Here is a 22,545-nt window from a genome sequence, read left to right as displayed (position 1 = left end):
CTTTCCCCCACCATCCACTTTAAGGGAAAAGTGTGAATTTTTTATTTTAAATGTTAAATTTTAAACATATGAATCCACTGCTACTATATGTTGGATACTAAGTATCTGTTTAACTACTAGACTTAATCAAAAAAGTATTTTCTCGTTATCGAGAGGGATAATTAATTATAGGGGCTCGTGTTTATAGGAAACCATGTCTTTGCTAAGAGGAAGAAATCTCTAAATAGTGTCTTATCTCTAATCTAATTAATCTTCCAAAAATTTTTCCAAAATATATCATCCATTAAAACTCTCTCCGAATATATGCAAAGAGGTCAGCACCTAAAAACTCAAATTTTTGGAGCCCACAAGAATCAGTTGTGCTGAAGAATTATGCTACAAACCCTATATATGTAAAACCTACGGAAAATAATCCAAGTAGAATAATTAAAAAAAAGTTCAATCCATGCAACGCAACCACCTTGAACCCTTACAATGCAATAATTAACTCAACAATCCCTAGAGTATAACATAAGAATTTCACAAATTTGTTATAAACAATTCAATTATGAACCTTAGATGATACACAGATTTGGATGTCCAACTTTAAGTCCTTTGCAAACATTTAATGGTGCCATACACGAACCTTGATTAATTATTCCTATTTATATGAAAAAAGTCCAAAACATAAAAATCAGTCAGCAGACTAGGAGCAATAATGTTACCTTTAATCTTCAGAAGAGATGGATCGAGTGAGATTTGCAGGATTGTGATAAAAACAATGCACAGAATAAGACCGAAGATTCCAGCTCATGAAGTTATCTCATTGATCTGTTTCCTCCTGTCTTTGACTTTACCCGCTTACCAAACATGTGGTGGGTCTTGAAGGAGCTGAGATGGGTTCCTTGCTTCACCTGGACCCAACCAAAAAAGTTCATAACAAGTTTGAAGAAATCTTCTTCACAATTCATCTCATAAACGGAGATCAAATAGATAACTCTACCTGTCTTCCGTGTGGCCTGTTGGATTTCCAACAGAAGAGCCCATTACAACCCGGTCCCGATTCATATTCCCTGTACAATATAGTGAACTAGTTAAGTTCATATTGGACCGAGACTGAGGAACATCCTCTAACTGAACTATTGGAAGTACTCTCCATAAAATTTCCAGATAGAGCCTCATTATCACCTGAAGAATATTAGATGAATATTTCAAAACAAAAAGTTTCATGCATCACCTACACCCAATATGTCAAAGGTTAGATTTCTACTTTGCCTCTATAATTATGCCAAAACTAACTTTTAGTTTTAGTTTTCAAATATTTTGAGAAACATTACTAACTTGGGTCATCTCCTCTTCCTACCCTTGTACATAACAAGCATCGCAGGTGAAAATAAGGTTTCATTTGGGACGACTTTATTACTGCTTCTTGAAGCGACTTTTTAGTACAAAAATTTTAATTCTTGTACTAGAAAGCCGCTTCAAGAAGCAGTAAGAAAGTCATCCCAAACAAAATCGAAGTGTCAGGTTCTGTTATCATTAATGATGATGTGCCACCACCATCCGTTATCATATTGCGCTTTCTACTTTCCATTTGACCGCAGATATTGTGCATTCAAATTACTGAAAACAAAGGGTTTAATTGGGGTATGATAATACATAAATGAAAATATGAATATAGAAGGGGGAAGTGATGTTGGGAAACAAGATAGAGAAATGAAGATTTCTATAGAGGTTTCAATTCATTCTTCAATATACAAGTCACACTACAATTACAATATTTCTACAAGTGAAACTAAATTACTATATACATGCTGCCAATTGCAATGCCCATATACTTTTTGGAGGGGTAGTAACCAATAAAAGGTCTCAGCTGAATGGATAAAAATCACAAGTTGCTGAGTATCCCTCTGCTTACTTGGCTTGTAACAAGTAATACTAGAAACTCATATCTATTAGGGAAAATATCAACATAGAAGCTTTAACGTAGAAATGTTAATTTTGTTTGTTCAAAGTTAGTAATCAAATAAAATTTCTGATAGGAAAAGCATAGCAAAGCACAATATAGAATCAGGCAAATCAATGAATGAATAAAATCCTCACACAGGAATAAGAACTAACGAGTTTTGTTTGTCAAAATTGTTTGAAAAGCTGTTACTATGCAGTATGCTTGGTGAAATAGCACACCGATTCTTATCGTCACCATTTTCTGTCTTGTGTAAGACTAGAAGATCATTTATTTCTGGACCTTTGATTTCATGAATTGGCTCATCATCCCAGTGTCTAGATGGTTTATCATTTGCTAACAACGGATCACAATAAAGCTGACTGCTTCCAATATTTTGAGGAATGGTTTGATTCTTTTTAGTTTTTGACAGATTTGGCAATCCAGATGCAACCTTTTCAGCAGCTTGAAGCCGTGCATCCTCTAGTCTTTCCTCATTGCAAACCTGTGAATGAGTTTTGATGATGGCAATCTCCATTCCTTTTTCTTTTGTGCAAGAACCATTATTTCCATCTGCAGAAACTGAGTATTTTTCAAGCGGAAGGCCATCATCTTGAACCAGTAGGCTGCAATATTTCTCTCCCTTAGTGTGACAGGAACCAACAGAAGCGTCTCTACTTTTCCTAGGAAAGCTAAGAGTTCTGCCATATTTATCACGCAAGCCCTTAATTCCATCAGGTATTATCTTCCTCGGATCATCTAAGAAACCCGATTTCTCCTTATGCTGTATGGTTAGGGAATCAAGTGGAGGTTCTAGACTCTTCCAATTATCAGGAACAAGACCCATAGTGACTTCTACATTCTGCTTCAGGACTAGCTCCAATGAGTTTGTGATGCTGCTCAAGTACCTTTCAGCTCTCAATTTTATGTTATTATCTGCAAATGCAATGAAAGCAATCAAAGCACCTGCAAAGTGGGGCATGTAAAAATTTAGCACAACAGAAAAACAACTTTAACATGGCATGATGGATAAGCTCATGTTTTAAGAAGTGAATACAGAGAGCAACACCTCTGATTTTTAATTGGCCTTGAACTGAGAAGTTCACCTAATATGCAGTCAATGTATGTCAAAGTAAATAAAAATAAAAATGGAGACCTCAAAGTCTTGTTTTCAGCTCAATTAAGAGAATTTCAAACAGATAAAAAGAATGATGCAGGGAAGTATCACGTCTAGATTCAAAAGAGAAAATACATAGGTAATTAGGCCGGGAATATTTTAATTATTTCGATTGTTAAGTATTTTTATTTGGCTAGAACGGTATTTTATGCCTATATAAAGATACTTGATGTATTACAAGAGATACTGTTTTGCAAAGAATAAGACTTCTTTTTATCATAAGTGGTAAGGTGCTATCCGGAGTCGTCTCAAGGACCTGAGGAATGATGCTGATGAAACCCATAATGATGGAAATCTACTTAGTGTGATTCTAGCATCTACATACATCACGAAAATCAAATGCAGTTCTCATAGATGACAGGCAAGCACTACTATTTTTCATGACAGTTAGCTAAACAGAAAGAGGGAGGCTTAAAGTCCCTCTGTTATCCTCAGGGTAAAGTCCTAAAAATTCTATTTATTTATGAATAATTCATTAACATGTCAAAGAAAAATTGCAAGGGTTTCAACCTCTTCTCTCATAATTCTCGATTAAGGATGAATAGTTTTAGGTGCTTTAGTCTCATTTGTTGGGGATGTAGATAGACCCGATTAAGATCCCATAATTTCGTCATCCCGGGAATACCATAAGTTTGAGTCTACAAATAATAGCAATCATTGATCATAGTGTTTAGGAAATTTGATTTAGGTTAGTTCTTACAACTCCACTTAGGAGTTGCTTGTAGGTTTAAGTTTGGTTCGGGGCTTACGGCTTCCTTCGGAAGTTGCCCATAGGTTTGTATTTGGTTTGTGGCTTACGGCTTCCATTGGAAGTTACCCAATAGTTTGGTTTAAGACAGAGCTTACGGCTTCCCTTTGAAGTTGTCCATCGGTTTAGATTTTCTTGTAAGAGAACATATATTCCAAGTTCCTATCATAATTTTAGTTTTATGGACTAGCTTCTTTGCCTACATCCTCCTTGGTGTGGTAACCCTTGCCTATTTAACACTGCACTTGGGCGTCAGTGCAGCGACCCTTGCACACTTGTCATTGTATTCAGTCCATACAGCGCGTCGGTTCCAATGTACGCCCTAGCATTAACACAAATTTTAAAAAGATTCATGTCATGATTATTCGACAAGTTTTACACTGGCTATCGATTACCTAACATAACCCTTCACTTTTCTCATCTAGGACTTGAGACCTGGCAACGACAGTATTTGATGAAGTAAGCCTACACTCAATATTTTAAAAGTTGAAAATTCGGACCCAATCTTGAATGAGAGAGTCATTCCAATTCTAAAAATTGGAAATTCAAACTCAACTCTGAATTGGAAAGCTAAAAGGGCAAAAACTTATAGTCATCATATGACTTGTCTAAAGGTGTGGAACAACTAACAAGATGGAAAGTAATGTTATGCATTTCTTATGATCAGTATGGAATTCCAATGTGCTCTAAACTAATTGTTAACAATATTATTATTATTTCTTATGCATTGCTTATGTATTTCATTGAGTTCTAGCTCATTAGCAGTAATTGTACTACAGGAAAGGGAAAAGAGTCCGTAGGTTATTAGACAAAAAAGGGTGGCTGCTCTTTTTGGTATACATATATTTTGGATGTACATAGATGTTCAAGTGGAGGCTGTATAAAGACATTTGGGGTATGTAAATAAATTTTAAAAACTTCTCTAGCAAAGCTCTTTATTTATTTTGATTATATATGAGTTTAATTGAGGTATATCTGACTCATGTTGTTAAGTATAAAGCTTAATATGTTATGAGAGTCTAAATAGATTATTTTTTACTTATCTGATTCTAATAGAAGTTGTCAGAATGGGTGTTAGTAAGAAGGGGTCTATTTAGATTTTCCTTCTCTGTTATATTCCAAGTTGATTGTAAAGGAGAAGTCAAAATGGGGTGTGACAACGAATCTAATAAAGCTCCAAAATAAAAATAGGAGGCCTTCATGGTATAAGAGTAAAACAATTAGAGATAGCCTTTTGCTGACTACTTCAAATAAGGCAAACTACCAGCAATAAATCGTTAGCTGCAAAGAGCAGGAAAAAAGTAGTGAGGTATACTTTTGTCAATTATATTCATTATCGTAGATCATTTAATTAAATGTGGCTACGATATTTAGAGACTGAAGTTGATAAGATATAATTGAAGTTCATGAAAGATTTTGTGGCATGCATTAGTCAGGTCCCAAAATCGTCGCCAAAATAAAAAGAATGGACTATTATTAACTATCAATGTTAAATATAATTATAAATATACAAAAAAAAATATAAAATAAGCAAAAATATTCAAATAAAATTTACTCCCTCAAAGCATGATGCAAATAATCTATTCGTTTACAATAGTTTGTTAATGGTGACAAATTTAAGGATAACCTCAATTTAGAAAAAACTTATTCCCTAAAAGAATAAAGCAAATAATCCATCCGTCCTTTGCAATAATTTGTCAAATGAGACAAATATAAGAATAACCTCCATTCACAAAGAACCAATGTCTTGCCTAGTGTATTACTATATTGACTCACAAATGATCTCTCACTAGAAAAAATGTCATGCATGTCATCTAATCAATGATTTTATCGTCAAATAGCACCACAGTTAAATGGTTTAATAATAGCCCTCTAACCGAATGATTTCGCGGCAAAATGACACCATTAAATTATGATCACGACCAAAGACCAAAAGTTTTCCACCACCACCACAACTACAACAACATCAAGCCTTTGTCCCACTACGTGGGGTCGGCTACATTAATCCTTTTTCACCATTGTGTCATGTTAAAAGTCAAATTCTCATTTAAATATAATAAAGAAATATAATTTCTAATATTTTGTAACCAAGTCTTTTTAGGTCTACCTCTACATTTCTTAACATAAATTAAATCTAATGCCTAAACTTTCCTAACCGGGTCATCAGAAGGCCTCCGTTTAATGTGACAAAAAGTTTTCCAATGGCTCCAAATTACCTAAGTGGCGAATCATATAGTGCATTTAATAGGACACAAAATCCTCTGCTAGCTAAAGTCAATTTATCCCAACAGATAAACATCCACCCCGGGTCTATAAGATCCCATTGGACAATGCAATCTATGGCAAGCATTAATGATCATTCGGTCATGTTAGGTCGACTACCTCTACCAACTAAAGAAACTAAGGTCCACAAAAACCCATGATGACGAAACCATAGGATATAGATCAGATTCGTTATCATTGCCCCATCATCCCCCCTAAGATTACTATGATAAATTTCTCAATCTTAAAATAATTTTGAAGGTACTATACACTAAGCACTTAGCACAAACGATTGGCTTTAATCAAAAGTTCTCTCTGATCACTAGGAGAAGTAGTTAACCATAAGGGTTTGCATCAAAAGAAGACCTAAAATCAGATCATAAAGTCATCGCATACTGAAAGCAAAATATCTAGCTAGTGTTTTATATGCAATCTAATATGCTTTCTAAAAATTTTACCCAAAACCATAAAGCTCTTTCAGCAGATTCAACGCAAATTTTTGGAGCTCACAATAGAGTGAAACACGAGTTGTTTTAAGGCCTCAATATGGATTGAGAGCTTCATTCTAGAGAAATACTGAATAATTTCGGTGTATAGGTGCAACTATAATACAAGGCTCTGACCTGCACAAATTTATGTGTACTAGCTATTTCTTTTTTGTCAATACGAGCATAGTTTATTGTTATATGATACATGTGACAGTAAAAAAGCTTCATGTTAGTTGAATAAAGAACTCATTTGTCGGAAATGAGCTTGTTAAGTCAAACAAAGAATGCATGATATTTGGAAAGCGTAGTTTAAGTTAATTAGAAAATACTATCTTTTAAGCCGTCATAAATTTTAACCTAAAGCAGTATAAAGGGGAAAAAAAAAAACAGATTTGAGTTTCAAAACAAAGTTGCTCCGAACAGTAACTAAAGAAAATCAAAGAAGCAATCAAGTAAATCAGTTAACTGAATAGTTAATTACAGATTTAAAAAGATGTGTAGCATGGACAATGGAAGTTATGGTTTACCTTCATTTTCAGTTATTGAAATAAGCTTTCCATGAGATGATAGCAGTTGCCTCAATGTCTTTGAAAAGCATTTTCCAATACAACTTCTCCAAATCTCAGATAAGTTACAAAGGCTTCCATTAGCATTGCAATCTAAGTGAGCTTTATTTGATGATCTTCTCTTAGTTGATTGAACTTTAGCTGGGACATCATTCGAGATTGGATCATGACCCTTTGGCATTGTAAGAGATTTCTGGAAATCATCAGAGGTAGAATTTTCACTCATTTTTCTAGGATCTAAGGCAGAGCTTGAATCCCGAGTTGCAAGCAAATTGTGGGACCTATGGCAATCTGAGGAGCATATTTTCATGTTCTCCTTAATTTTTTCATTGGCAAGCATCCCAATAGTGTTAGGTTGAGTAGACTCCATATTGTTGCCCGAAGCAAGCTGAAGCAATGCAGTTGTTAGCAATGAGGATTGTTCACTCGACTGTTTTAGCTGTCTTTCAGCATCAGAAAGAATTTTCAAGGCCTGCTGTAATCTCTTCAATTCGTCTTTGGTCACTGAAAAAAATATTCAAGAAAATAAAGAAATTAATTAAAGAATGCAAGTCATTGTAGAAAAGGTACAACAAATATATTGCAGGATATCGCAACAAAAAGCCACCAGCCATAACCAGTCCGAGTTTAATGAATAATTTTAATCTAAGAAAATGTAAGCTTTTCGAATAATTTAGAAAGAACTTCTACCTTTCGTTTGATGGGACCTAAGAAAAATTAAAGCTTTCAAATAATTTAGAAAGAACTTTCAGCTTTCATTAGATGGGAACTAAGACTTGTACCTAAAATTCCTCGCTTCTATATTTTTATCAATAGAAAATGGGTTACAGCATAGTAGAAACATAAATCCGGAATGTACGAAATTGCATGTGCTAAATAGAGCAAAATTGAACATTGCCTTTATCACGTCTCAAGTTCTCGATGAGAAAAATGGAGGGTTGTGTTAGGTAGTCATCAACCAACGTAAAACTTGTCAAATAATCATGACATGAATCATTTAAAAAATTGGGTTAATACTAAGGCATCCCCTGAAAGCGACGCGATGTATGGCCTGAATACAATGACAAATGTGCAAGGACTGCTGCACTGACGCCGGATGCAATGTTAAATGGGCAAGGGTTTCCACATCAAGAACAGATGAGGGCAAAGAAGCTAGTCCATGAAACTAAAATTAGGATATGAACTTGGAATATATGCTTCCTTACAAGAAAATTAATGAAATTAATAGATATTATGATTCATAGGAAGATAAATAATATGTGCATTCAGAAAAATAAATGAGTTGGAGAGAATGCTAAGGTGATTGATAGTTTAGGATATAAAAAAAAGAGAACTAGATTGTAAAAAAAAGATATTAACATCTTATCACTTATAAAAATGGATATAGTAAAACCCAGAATAATTATTTTCTTATAAGAAAACTAGATTGTTTAGATTTCAAAGATTGTAAAGTTATTCCGAGAAAATTTATGTACCCAACATCGATTATTAGTTTTGTACTTTAAGATAAAAAAACAAAAAATAAAAAATAAAGTAAAATGATATTCTAGGATTAGATTGGGGTATTTAAAGAATATTAATAAAAGTATTTTTTAAAGTAAGATTTTAGATCTCGAGATTTTGTCTGTAAATGAGGATGCTAATGTTATGTGGGAAAAAGTGGCTAGTAATATTAAGAATATTGCAAAAGATGTGCTTAGATTTTTGAAGGGAAAAGCTCCTAATAGTAAAAATAGCTAGTGTTAGAATCCAAATGTGCAAGAAAAGATAAAAATATGAAGATTTGTTATAAATATTGGTTTAGATGTGAAAATTCTAATAATTGGGAAAGTTGTAAAGAGACTCGTAAGGAATCTAAGAAAGTTATTTGCGATGCAAAGAGCTTAGCTTTTAATGATTTATATAATAGATTAGATACTAAGGAGGGAGAAAGATATATGTATAAATTAGTCAAACAAAGAGATATGAGTAGTAAGGATTTAGTTCAAGTCAAGTGTATTAAGGATGAAGAATTTTTCTTAGAAGATGATATTCAACAAAGGTGGATGAGATATTTTGCTAAACATTTTGATGAAGAATGTAAAAATACTATTGACTTTAGTGACTTTAGTACACTAAATGAAAATAATTTTTTTTGTTTTTATCGGCGTATTAGTAAAACCGAAGTTAGAGAGTCTTTAAAGAAAATAAAGTATGGAAAAGTTGTTGGACCTGATGGTATTCCAATATCCCTCACATAGGTAAGTTGCACAGGAAGGTTGCTCGGGTATTGTCGTGCACGGAGTTGGGTCACATGGGTAGTGTCATGCACAGAGTGGTCACGCTGATAGTCTCATGCGCGTACAGGGATGCAGAGATGGGAGATGCACAAAAGAATAGAGTGTGGAGGGATATTGCGCCTGTCACAGACAAGAGCGAGAGGTAATTGGGGATGTTTGACCTCTTGTGTCTGTGTGCAACACAGAGTGATGAGAGGGAGATGGAGTTTCATGCGTGAGTGTCGAATGAGAGCGGGCCATTCTTGTTCGGTTTTGAAGAAACGAAATGGTCGGGCGATTGTATCATTTGAGCAAACAGTTGTGTTGTTTGGGAGTAAATTGTGTGAGGTGGGGCCATTCTTGGGCTGGTCAGTGGTCAACACCAATTAGGAGGGTAGATGTATCAGATCCAACATATGTTAAGCAAGGTAGAGATACACCAAAAAAACATGGTAAAAAATTATTAAAAATGACTTTCTTTTTAGATTTAAATGAGAATTTGACAATTAATAGGATACAATGAAGAAAAAAATTTATCTAGCGGACCCCACGTAGTGGAATAAAGCTTCTTGTTGTTATTCTTGTATGAATTCATTCAAAGAGAAAAAAATTGGGAAATTAAATATAAATCCAAAATTAATGAGGCCTAGTCAAATCTATTTTGACGATCATTATGAACCAATTTAAGAGATGATTGGCAATTATAGAGGTCAAATTAACAATGAAGTGGAAGTCATTGCTAATTTCTAGGCATCCAAATCTATTTAGCCACCGCATCAAAGTCACAAGACTACTTGCCCAACTTACCAAGAAATTTTTTCTAAAACCCAAAGTTACTCATAAGATCAAAGTGAAGTCAGCAGAGAACTTGCCTTCACTTGGAACTTATAATGAGCTCACTGCGTATTTTTTATAATTACAACCTAGCTAGACCTTCATTTTGTAGCTAGCACTTGTTAAGCCTAGCTACATAATTTTACTTGTATGTAGCCAACTTTTAGTAGTGTCAGAGTGGCGTGCCTCGATCCAAAACTATAAATAGAGGATAGGAGGGTAAGCCTAACACATTCAAATCATTTACACTAGTTTTATACTTTCCAACAATATAATGAAACAACAAAACTTCTCACTCTAATTTCTCTTTCTCCCTCCTCTTTCCTTTTGAGTTATATCAATTCTTGTTAGCAAGATATTGCTATCATCTACAAATAAATTTGAATCCAATGTCTCAGCATTTGTTTTCATTTAAATAGTAATGCCAACACATAAATTTAACTGTCCCCTTTCTCTTCTGGATATTTGAGCTTCAAATTTTATGTAGTCCAGAGGTTAGTCCAGAAGTCTAAGCAAAAAGACTAGTTCCCAGTGATAAATCAATTAATGAATCATCAAAACGGTACAACAAAAACGGTTATGCATCAAGCACTGTATAAGGCATTAGCAACTTTACATCCATGTCATTCCAAAGAAATTTAAATAAAGACAATCAACTCAAAACAAAGAACATTAACACCAGAGATGTGCTTACAACTTCTCCCTCCAAGGACCACATTTTCATACTGAGAATGAGCTAACTGATAAGTTCCAGCGATAATATCCATCATAAGTCCAGCTAACTGAGAAACAAGGACAATTGGATCAACACCAGAATCTATAAGTTCTCTAGACCTTTTTACTGTTTCTTCAGCCTTCGATGACATAGCCAACTCGAGAAGATCAAGCAACTTCTCATCTGAAACAACTCCCACCTGAAATACAGACAATAAGAAATGCTATCCCTTGACTAGATTTGTCTGGCCTTAAGGTGCAACTAGCATAAATAATAAAGGAAATTAAGAGATGCTTGTCAAATTTGCATTTCAAGTATCATATAGCAACAATATGTTAGATACAGAAATCCTAGTTGATAATTTGCCACCAAGCATGCATCAGCTTCACTCAGTTTAAATTCAGACAATCAGTTTAATCTGCACAATATTTTAGCATCTTGTAATCCATCAAAAATAAATAAAAGACATCATGAAAATAAAGTGTGAGATATTAAAGTTACAAACTAATACGGTACCTTAGCAGGTAATAGCAAATGTGTTTTTCGAAAAGAAAGCTTCAATGATTTGAAATTTAAGACAGCGTGCAGGAGAGATTATATGTTAATAAATTGAAACGACCATATCAACTCAATCATGTAGCTTTCCATCTTCAAACAAGTTATATGAGAATGTTTGGAACTTTGATCATGTAATGAGAATAGGAAGGAAAAGAGTTTTTTGGTATGCAAATCAAAAGAAATAAAGAATAGCAAAACATAATCCTGAAGCAGACTTACCAGATCACTTACAAGGGAAGTAGTAATCCTTTTCCCAAGTAAACTCACTTGATATAACATTGTTTCAGCATCTTGAAGAGAACCATCAGAATTCAACGTGATCAGATTTAAAGAATCCATTTCTACCTCAAGATTTTCTGCAGCGGAAAGCTTTCTTAACCGCCGTATTACATCAGCATCTTTAATCTTGGAGAACTGGTATTTTTGGCAATGAGAGATAACGGCCCGCGGCAGGTTTTCATGATCAATTGTTATGAAAACAAACACAACATAAGAAATTGGCTCTTCAAGAAATCTAAGAAATGATGACCATATTTTAGAGGTCAACAAGTGGCATTCATCAATGATAAAGATTCTGTACTGAAATAATCTAGAAGTCATAGTCATATTTTTCAAAAGATGTCTGACCTTATCAATACCCATCTTATTGGTGGCACTTACTTCTCTCACAAAGAACCCGCTTTCTCCATGAGAAACAGTACATGCCTTACACAAGCAACAAGGTTTTTTTCCTTCAGTAGCAACACAATTTAGTGCTGCTGAAAATATCCTTGCCACAGATGTTTTCCCAGTTCCATGAGGTCCATGGAAGAGATACGCGGGTGCTATTTTTCCCTTCAGGACAGCATTTGTAAGGGACTGAATAACAATATTCTGACCAATTATTTCATCAAAAGTCCTTGGCTTATACTTTACGCTCAAGCTTTTGTTATCTCCAATGTCCAAGGCAATTGATCCGGTTCCTCCTGCTTCAAATGCCTCTTGGCTCTTAGAGTTTGACCATCTCCTGCCATCCAACCGGCTTAATGCTTCCAAGTCACGCTCCCCTAAATTTGTTGAGAGCTCATCACTTGATCTATCATCACAGTAATTGTTTAACAAAGGCAGGCCTTGCGAAGACTTTGGAAGGTGTTTTGGCTTGTCAAGGCCATTTGATCGTTTTGCATTGTACATTTTCTGGCTCCTACAACAAATTCTACCTCCCATTTTCCTTGTAGCATCACATAATGATGGAGAATAGCAGCCTCTGCAACCCCTATCTTTCGTTCTCTTTGACCAATAACAAGGAAGCCCGCATCCTTGACGCCCGGGTAAGTCCAGCGGATCGAATTCATCCCATTCAAAAGAAGCAGTTGTTCCACCCAAAGACCCAGTAGTACTGGGTTTCCGGTTTACATGCCTGTAGTAAGAGCTGGTTGATGCAGGAGTACAGGAATGAGGTGACCCATCTCTTCTAGTATTTCTGAATATTTTGGAAGGCCGGGGCCAGTTTGCACATCCAGAGCCAGAAAACAATGATGATGCAGAAGGAGAACAAAGTGAAGATTTGCAAAGCAGATCAAGCCCAACATGTTGTGCATCTTCATTGTTGCAATGTCCTGTATCATCAGATTGTTCAACTGAGCTAAGAACTCCCAAGGGACTAGATGGAAGGTCCGTCTGCTTCAAAATTACTGCATGCTTTGTACCTCGTTTGTTAGAAATAGCTGGTTTTTTCAACCTCGTACTAGATTTCCTTGGAGTCCCTAGATCTGCATCTCTAACATTAGAAATATTTGCAGCAGGTAAAAGGTACGTATCACCTACAATCTCTTCCTTGTGAGAACTGTTTACACAGTCTTCAATACTGCTCTCAACAGATAGCCGATTTCCATCCTCATTCAACTTTATTGCGCTTTCACTAGATTTATTAGAATGATTTTTCCAATTATAAAGGTACACTTTTTTTCTGGATTTCTCACTTGTAGGAGGTATTTCAAGCAATCCACTTGAAATATTTTCTGTAGCTGAGACATCTCTTATATCATTCTGATGACGTAAATTACAAGCAACAAATGATTTAGAACTAAGAGATCTCCATGATGAACATGTTTCAGGATCACGTAAAAAGCGTGCCTTTTGAAGAACACTAAGCTCCTTCCTCAAGTGTAATTTACTCGGAGCTACACATTTTTCTACCATTTTCTCCCAAAATCATAGAATCTGACTGAAGGCTTTAAAATGACGAAAGAGAAGGTTCTGAGGGAAAGAAGTATATTCAGTGTAAATTTTCCTTCTTCGCTTGATAGCTGAACAACTCAAACGTCAGTACAGTAGCACCTGAAGACGTAATCAGAATTATACAAAATCACCTGTGTTCTAGCTAACGGTTTGCACAGGAGTCATTGGCTTTACGGAAAATTTTTTTTTTTTTAACTCAACAATACTATCAACTCTCCTCAAGCACTTGCTTTTTTATAACCAGCACATAAAATATACATAAATAAGAATATTAAGAACCAAAGGAATTAAAAAGACCAAGGAGGCTCTCATTTATTATTACATTCATAGATTATTTATTATCCCTTAAACTACATACACAACGAGATTGATGCATGAGTCGATGATGAAAAGATTGTCCTCCAATGAAAAGGAAAAGATCATTTTTCTTAATAATTAGTTTGGTCAAGGGAATTCCAAAATGAAATGATGGATGGATGGATGGGTGGGTGGAAAGCATGAGATCCTGCTAGAAGGAACAGGTAATTTTTATCACCTGCTTAGATTTTTGTCGAAGAGATTCTTAAATGATAAAAAATTTAGATGATAGTAATCATATAACAAATAGCCGGGAAAATTAATATTTCAAATTTGATGACTAGTTATTAAGATAAAAGCAGGTCTAGTGTAGCAACAGACCAAGACTTCCCCTCAATGTATATCCAATTGTCATTCCTCAGCAACTTGATTGTGGAGTAGATGTTGAGCCGGAGTAGGCGAGAAGTTCAAATGAGGAATCAACATAGTCGAGACAATGAACTCGTTAGCGTGAATGAAGTTAAAATCGGTTCAATCAGAGCTGCCAACATCGGCACAAAAAGAACCGATAATGTGATTCGGTCTAATAAAGAGATAGTACAGAAACAGACGATCAAATTAACGAGGCACAAACATATAGCCGAATGATTATTTAAACTTTCCCTTCATTAACATTATTAACAACATTTTCTAATAAATTGTAAGAGCCACTAAAACTCCAAATACATTTTAAAGAAAGAATAAAAGCTCAAAATAGTCCCCCACTATTGATAAATATTCAATTTAGTCCCAGAGTTTCGCATTGCCCCAATTTAGTCCCTCAACTATTAAAATTTGTCCAATTATGTCCCTCTGGTAAAATTTTCATTTAAATTAACAGAAGAAGCAACAAGCATTCGCTTCTTTGCGGGCATTTTAGCAAAAAAACTTCAAACCTAATTATTCACCTTCTCGCCATAATTCCTGGAGACGGACCTAGAGACAAAATTGTGTGAGGCAGAAGACCTGCAGTTACAAGCAAAGCATCATGCTTCGATGCTCTGTGAGTGAAAGGTCATGCTGCTGCAGGCGACCGCAAGTGACGCAAGAGGTCGCAAGCGAGATCAGACACACTACAAGCAAGACACAAGATGCATGTTGCTGCGAGCGACCACAAGTGATGCGAGAGGCCGAGCAATCACGATGCGCTACGACATCTAGGGACGGAGACAGCGAGCAATGTGCGACATTAACAAAGAGACGGAGACAGGTTTGCTTATCAATTACTTAGAAAACAATTTAGATTTTGCTTTTAAAAAATATATTTTTTCCAGTAATTATTCACACATATCATTTAATAGATTAAATATATATTATAATTTATTAAATGATAACATAAAGCAATATATTTAATGTAATCTCACATATACTTGTCTATGATGCACAGACACGGACGCGGCGACACAGATACGACACGACACAAGATACGTCAATTATTGAAAATATAGGACACGGACAAGGGTTGAATACGATATTATATTTTTTTATATTTTAAAATTTGTGTATAAAAGTTGAATAAGTATAATATTATAAATAATTTAGAAATAATAATTCATTTAACTGAAAATTGTACTTAAAATGATTAATATTATGATGTTAATAGTCAGACATCGATGTCGTGTATCAGACATCGAGAGAGGAGACAACAATGATGTCAAGAGTCGGGAATCGATGTTAGGCAGTAAGTATCGGGCATCGATGTTGAGAGGACATCAGTCATCAATGTTAAAACGATGTCGGACGAAGATAAGTTGTCAAGTTGTGGGTGTAAAAATTATTAGTGTTGAGCATCAATGTTAAGATAGTATTAGACATTGATGTCGAGATGGTTTTGAAATGTCGATCTTGTAAAGACATTACGTCGATGTTGAGATGACATCGAGTATTGTTGTTAAACCAAAGTCGCGACCCGCCAAAGAGAAATGAAAATGAGAATATTCAATGAATGGGTTATTGAGTACGGGTGATTGATTTTGTGTTGTAAATAGAAAATAAGAAATTTATTTTTATATTTTAAATAAAATAAATTATATTTAAAAAATTTATAAAATATTTAAGACACACATTTCTAATTTGTATTTAATATTTTTTTTAAATCAGACACATTTTTGGCATGTCGAATATGTGTTGGATGAGTGTCAAACGCGTGTCGTGTCGGAGGAGTGTCGTACACTGCACGGCTCTTTAAGGAAAAGTGCTAGTGCATCATAGATACTTTTACTACTTAAACTACCCTCATATTTAACTTTGGAGTTAACTTTGACACTTATTTTAGTTTCTAGAACTTAATTTGATTTAGTTTTAATAGTTGAGGGATGAAACATGTCCCTCAATTCAACAGGCGAGCGAAGGTTGGTGAGAAAGACGAAACGAGCAAAAGGAGTCAAGAGGGGGTGGCAATCATGACGAAGAGAAGGAATTGAGAGAGAAGGAGGAATTTGTGTGAAAAGAATTTGGAGAAAGATGAAAAAGCTTTTCTATTGAGGTTGTCGAAATTTTGGTACTCAGCAACAAGAAGAAGAAGGAAGAGGAGTTCGGAATTTCTACCTTTAATGTCAGAGAAAGAGAAAAATCCAATTGGTATAAGTCTTGATTTGATAGTGAAGGAAGGGAAGATTTATTGAGTAAAGGATTCAAATCGTTGAGCTAAGGCAATGTACTGAAGATAACAAGAGTTCTTAGGAAAAGATTAAGTTGCATTAAAGAAAGCTTAGAATTTGAAAGAAATCCAACACTCAAAAGAGAAGTAAAGTGGGTTATTAAATTGTTTTATAGCAATTTTAGTTCATTTTGCTTCATTTTAATTGTTGAATATTATATCATGTATATGTATTTGTTTATATTAATTGTCTAATAAACATTAAATTGAGTATGACTAAGCAATCAAAGCTTACATATATGTTTGTGGAAAATGATTACATAGATTAATAAGTATATGAAACGAAAGTAAAAGGAATAAAAAAATTTGTAAAATGTAAACGGAAAATATTGAAATTTCAATCCAACCCACCAACAATTCAAGAACATGCCTCTACAATCTACATCATAAACTAGCCCTCTATAATCATTTCTAGCCATCACTCCAATAATAAAGCCTATGAAAACCTATGAAAACTATCATCTCCCTTTAAGCCTTTTGTTATTAACTCATTTTTCACATTCATTACATTATAAATGACATTCATAGCTGGCTTTTTCTCTGCATCAATCATTCTTAAAACATGAACAAAGGCTTCGTAGTTGTAATTGTGACGCCCCAGGCATCCATATCCATATCAGTATCAGTATCAATGTTCAGTGACATGTACCGTATGCCATATCAATAAAATCGTATAGTAACAGTAAACCCGTAAATCCGTTAAATCCATTCAATATCGATAAATCAATTCTATATCAAGGAATCAATCGATCTCAATAAAACAGTAAATCCATCAAGAAATCATAAGAACAGTTCTGTACGCATGCAATACAATACAGTAGTCTTACTTAACAAGTACAATCTTTGATTTACTCTTAATTTCCAATTGAAATTTGCTTTATTTTCTCATGAATGGGAGATTCTCATACTTATAGGTAACCGGGTATACCATGACTATCTTTTAGGAACTTAGAAGCTACCAAATGGTTTGTACATCAATTTCCTTGACCTGAAAGATCGTACTGCCGACCCAGCTTTATTAACCATTTTCAATGAGCTTGGATCCTTGGTAATTGACTAAATAGAACTTGGCGAAAAAAGCTCTAGTTTGACTTACGCAGTGGATCCTTCTGAATATATAGGTGCAGTTTTCGGTTGATTAGAGCTAAAGCTATTTCCCGCGCTGACTGGTTAACAATGGTTGAATTAGCAGAAGTCGAGAAAGATTTTTGCTTTTCTTGGCACGACGCCCTACTCACTAGATACTTGAACTGCTATGTAGGCTTTTGTGGGTTCCTCTCTTTCCGTGGATCCATGAGTACAGGATGATTCCCTCAACGCTTCATCAATGTATGAAATATCAGCGTGACGGGTTTGAGTACTGTATACAGGGTGATACCCAACCGTTTGCAGTGTATGAAATCGGCTTGTACGAGGATGCAGGGCATTACCTTCCCCGCCAACAGGGTGAGGATGGACCTCGTAAGCCCCAGGTTCAGCTTCCAAAGGTAGCACCTGAATTCCGACTGCCGACGTCAGTACCTCCTACGCCGTATCGTGGCGGCAGGATGGGCAGACAAGGTAGAGGAAGAGTCCTCTGAAGTTGAGCAGAATCAGCTTGGGTACTAGAAGTTGCTGATCGTATCATTCGGGCAGAGCCTGGGTCCCTTAGTATTATGTATAGCGTAGCTCCCTCAAAGTTTCTTTTGTTGTTCCGATCGATGAAGGCTCGACTGAACACCAAAACAATCAATAAAAATGTGTGTAGAAAAAGTATACCATGAATCTTTAGTCGATAAAGAAAAGAAAGAGAGATTTTAAATGATTCTCTCCTGAAAAGCTGTGCTGCTTTCAATCAAGTTCGAGAAGTACTTACACCAAGCGGGGACCGGCTTCGCTAGACCATTTTGGTCCGTCCGGGCTAGGCTCTATTGGGCGCTGGCTTATCGTAAACAAACAACAAACTTGATTCATAGCATACAGCAGGAGCCGTTAGGCCACTCGTAAACCAAGCTTTTCCTTCTCTTCCTTCTCTTTCTCTCTCCTGATTTCTCTTTCTCTCTCTTCAAAATATCTCTATCGGATATTTCTTAACACAGATCGTCCCGGACGATCCAAAATTCGTCCCGGGACGATTTGCCCTTGGGCAGAATTTCGTCCAGATGAAATTAAATAACGTCCGGACGACTTGCTCTCTGGACAAATTTCGTCCAGACGGATCGTCTCGACCCTTCCAGGTTCGTACACACGAAATTGACAGATTTCTTCACAATTTCTTCAGTTCGTCCGGGACTAAGGCCAGATCGTACGGACTAACTGCACTCAAAAAAATCAGCTTTGGAGGGGTTTTACAGTAATAGCATAAATTATACTTACCAAAATCGCAAGATAATTTTCCTCGCTTCTTTACCTTCAAGTTTTTTAGCCCAAGCATAATAACCATAAAAGGTTTACTTGCTTATAGGATGCTTTGTAAAGATAAGTACATTGTAGAAAATCTGGTAGTTTTGGGTCCTATGAGTTCTTTCTAGTGAACTTCCTCATCAAGGCTAAAACCAAACTATGATTATAAATGAACTTTCTAATATTCTAGCCATTAGTCAAAGCAATCATATGCTAAGGCATATCTCTAAGTTTTTCAATAATTAAATCAATACGATGAGTGGCAGAAAGTCCAATAAAGATGCTTTCTCTTTTCCATTAATTTATTTCCATCCATCATATAATCACTGCATTGTCAGTGACAACTTGTATAGTTATATCATATCCAATATACTTTATAACTTCATCAATTAGTTTGAAAATGTACTCTGCATTCGTCACCTGATCAAAACCTTCATCATACTTCAAAAGGAGAGTGTTATAGAGATTTTTCATTAGAGTGTTGATCAAGTTCCTACTTTTAATATTAGACCAACCATTGTGCCAGTTTGTGATCAAGTTCTCTTGATCTCCTCAATAATTTCTATATCGGCATTCAGCTCGTCCAATATCCGAGTCCTGAATTCATACATATAATGAGGTTTAAGGCTTCGATCATAAGAATCTATAAAATGAATCATGTTAACATAGGACCAAGAAATTGCCACACTTAATAGAATTGCATTCTCAAAGAAAAGTCTTCAATCATTAAAAAACTTGAAAACAACAACAACAACATCAAGCCTTTGTCCCACTTTAAAAAAACTTGAAAACAACAAGTTGATAATATAAAAGACACTTGAAATCTGAAATTTCATAAGAAATTTGAGAAAGAATATAAATTATGCAATAATCAAAATTCACACCAAGAAAAATATGACACATCAAACTTGGCAATATCTCAATCATACAAGTTAATCCAACACTAAACAATTTAGAAAAAATCACCAAGTGAGAAATCACAAGTTGATACAAAGAAATTCATCCCACGAAAGTTGTTGTCAAGGCTTACAAAGAACTCGGAAGAGTATACACGCAAGCGCACAAACGAGAATTGAAAAGTAAATTGAATTTTTATTTCACTATCTGATGTTTGATAATTTTTATATGCCCAAAGGGTCTTGTTTATAATCCAAAATAAATAACTTCTAAGAATCCTCAAAGAACATCCTACAAGTATAAATTCAACACACTTGAATTCCCCTAAGAACAAGAAGTTTTAAATCTTGGTTTGGCAAAAAAATTCAATTTCAGACCTTACCAGCAATTTACCATGTAAATAACATAATGCCAAAAAAAAAACTAATAGCAGAACACAGCTACAGTACATGTTTAAGGGAAAAAATAGCAATGGAAGAAACCAATATAAGATACAATACAATGCAGTTAAAGGAAGTCAATCACCGACACAATTGTAATCCAAGAAGGCACCACTCCTAGATGGCTAGACCGCTGAAGGAAATACAATAGAAGGAAGCCACAAGAGAACACACCACACATCTTCATATTTTCATCTAAGTGAAGTGTTTCAACGAAAACTTTTAGATCTACTGAAACCAACAATCTTATAGCACAAACAAAATCCAAAAATATATGTTCTTTAAATTACAAAAAAAATGCCTTTAAGATATAAATACAACTAAGCCGCCAATGCAATATAAAACTACTTAAGCTTGCAGATTTGCCAAAGCCAAAATTTATTGTGGAAATTAAAACAAAAAGAAGTTTGAAAAAGAAAATCAAGAATAGTCCCACCCCACCTGTTAAACACCGAATGGAGAATGGAGATCCAACCGACATGCTAAACAAGCGAATTGGGGTAAACTAGGCAATTACCAAGCAAGGAAGAAGTAGAAGTTCTCCCACTTCCTTGAGTCATCTCTCTCTTAGTCACTCTATAATCCTCTAAGTTCCTCCTCCCTTCCATTTACTATGGCATCCCTTTATAGAAGAGATGGATGTCAGTTAGACAGTTACATTAGGGTAGTTGGCTGCAAATATGATTTCACTTAAGTAGGACTTAGTAAATTCAGTAAATATGGATTTAGTAAATCCTGTGTGAATTAAATCCTAAAAATTATTTGATGAGATAAGTATTAAATATTATTAAATCTACACAAATTATTTGGCAAATTATTTAAGGATCTAAGAATTTGTATGATTTTGATATTTTAGTATATTAATCTGCCTATATCAATATTAATTAGATTAGTTAAATCATAATTAGCATGAAAAAATATCTCAATTTTACTAAGATAATTAATTAACAATTTCAATTTAGTCAAATTAAATAATAAATATCAATTTCTTTATTTACTAATATCAATCATTAATGTTGATTTAATTTTATAGAATAATATATCTATATATGATTTATTTAATTAAATATTAATATTTTAATTAAAAATTTATTAGCAATTATAATTACACTAATTATATCATTTATAATTTATAAATCTAATTAAATATAAGAATTTATATTTAATCAAATTATATCATAAATAATATTAATTTGATGAACATCTTTTTTTACTTAATTAATACTAATTATAGAAATTAATTTTCATCATATTACACCTAAGAATCAAAATCCTCCCCCCCCCTCCTATTTGAAACCCTCTAACAAAATTGAAGTGCAAAACTTGCAATAGGATCTAACTAACGAATGTGTGACAAGAAATTAATTTTCATCGCATTACACCTAAGAATCAAAATCCCCCCCCCCCCCCCCCCCCCTCCTATCTGAAACCCTCTAACAAAAATGAAGTGCAAAGTTGCAATAGGATCTGGCTGACGAATGCGTGACAAGAAATTAATTTTCATCACATTACACCTAAGAATCAAAATCCCTCCCCCCTCTCCTATCTGAAACCCTCTAACAAAAATGAAGTGCAAAAGTTGCAATAGGAACTGGCCGACGAATGTGTGACCATAAATTAATTTTCAACGCATTACACCTAAGAATCAAAATCCCCCCCTCCCATCTGAAACCCTCGAACAAAAAAGAAGTGCAAAAGTTGCAATAGAATCTCGTTGACGAGTGCGTGACAAGATTGCGGCAATGTTTCCAAAACCCTATTCTTTCGGGTTAAGCTTGATAAAGTTACAACAAAGTGGCACCAACTTTGGGGAACTGAGGATAAGTTATGTGACTCTCGATGCAGAACTCTTCCCAAAGTTTTTTGAGCTCCACTTGTCCTCATTGATTCTTATCAATTTTGACAAATTCCTCTCAGTAACAAGTTAGACATCTCAACTAATCCTTTGATCTTCTGATCATGTCCTCCTCCCCTCTTCTCCTTTGAATCAACTGAATTTGAGGGAAAAAGGTTGTTCATATCTCCAAAGTAGATCATTTTGCTTGGGAGGCCAACAGTCCTTTCTTGTAGACTGGGTGAAG

At 34.8% G+C, this 22,545-nt stretch overlaps 1 protein-coding gene across 9 annotated transcripts in view; it reads right to left on the bottom strand.

Moving 5' to 3' along the window:
• The window catches only part of LOC110109967 (protein STICHEL-like), a 50,334-nt gene that overhangs the window by 26,090 nt on the left and 1,699 nt on the right, over window positions 1–22,545 (bottom strand). For 4 of the 9 annotated variants that reach the window (XM_028700187.1, XM_028700186.1, XM_028700188.1 and 1 more), the window contains 6 exons: window positions 11,750–13,849; window positions 10,952–11,171; window positions 7,127–7,669; window positions 2,083–2,890; window positions 983–1,052; window positions 705–893 (listed from right to left, as the gene is read on the bottom strand). In XM_028700187.1, coding sequence (XP_028556020.1) covers window positions 798–893; window positions 983–1,052; window positions 2,083–2,890; window positions 7,127–7,669; window positions 10,952–11,171; window positions 11,750–13,711 — 3,699 coding nt within the window. In that variant the 5' untranslated portion in view covers window positions 13,712–13,849 and the 3' untranslated portion in view covers window positions 705–797. Of the gene's footprint in view, window positions 1–704; window positions 894–982; window positions 1,168–2,082; window positions 2,891–7,126; window positions 7,670–10,951; window positions 11,172–11,749; window positions 13,850–22,545 lie in introns of those variants that run through there. The other 5 variants (XM_020841213.2, XM_028700191.1, XM_020841211.2 and 2 more) reach the window with 5 other exon arrangements.

This window comes from Dendrobium catenatum, unplaced genomic scaffold, assembly GCF_001605985.2.
Source record: "Dendrobium catenatum unplaced genomic scaffold, ASM160598v2 fragScaff_scaffold_1468, whole genome shotgun sequence".
Taxonomy (NCBI): domain Eukaryota; kingdom Viridiplantae; phylum Streptophyta; class Magnoliopsida; order Asparagales; family Orchidaceae; genus Dendrobium; species Dendrobium catenatum.
This window is presented reverse-complemented; position numbering and strand designations above follow the sequence as displayed.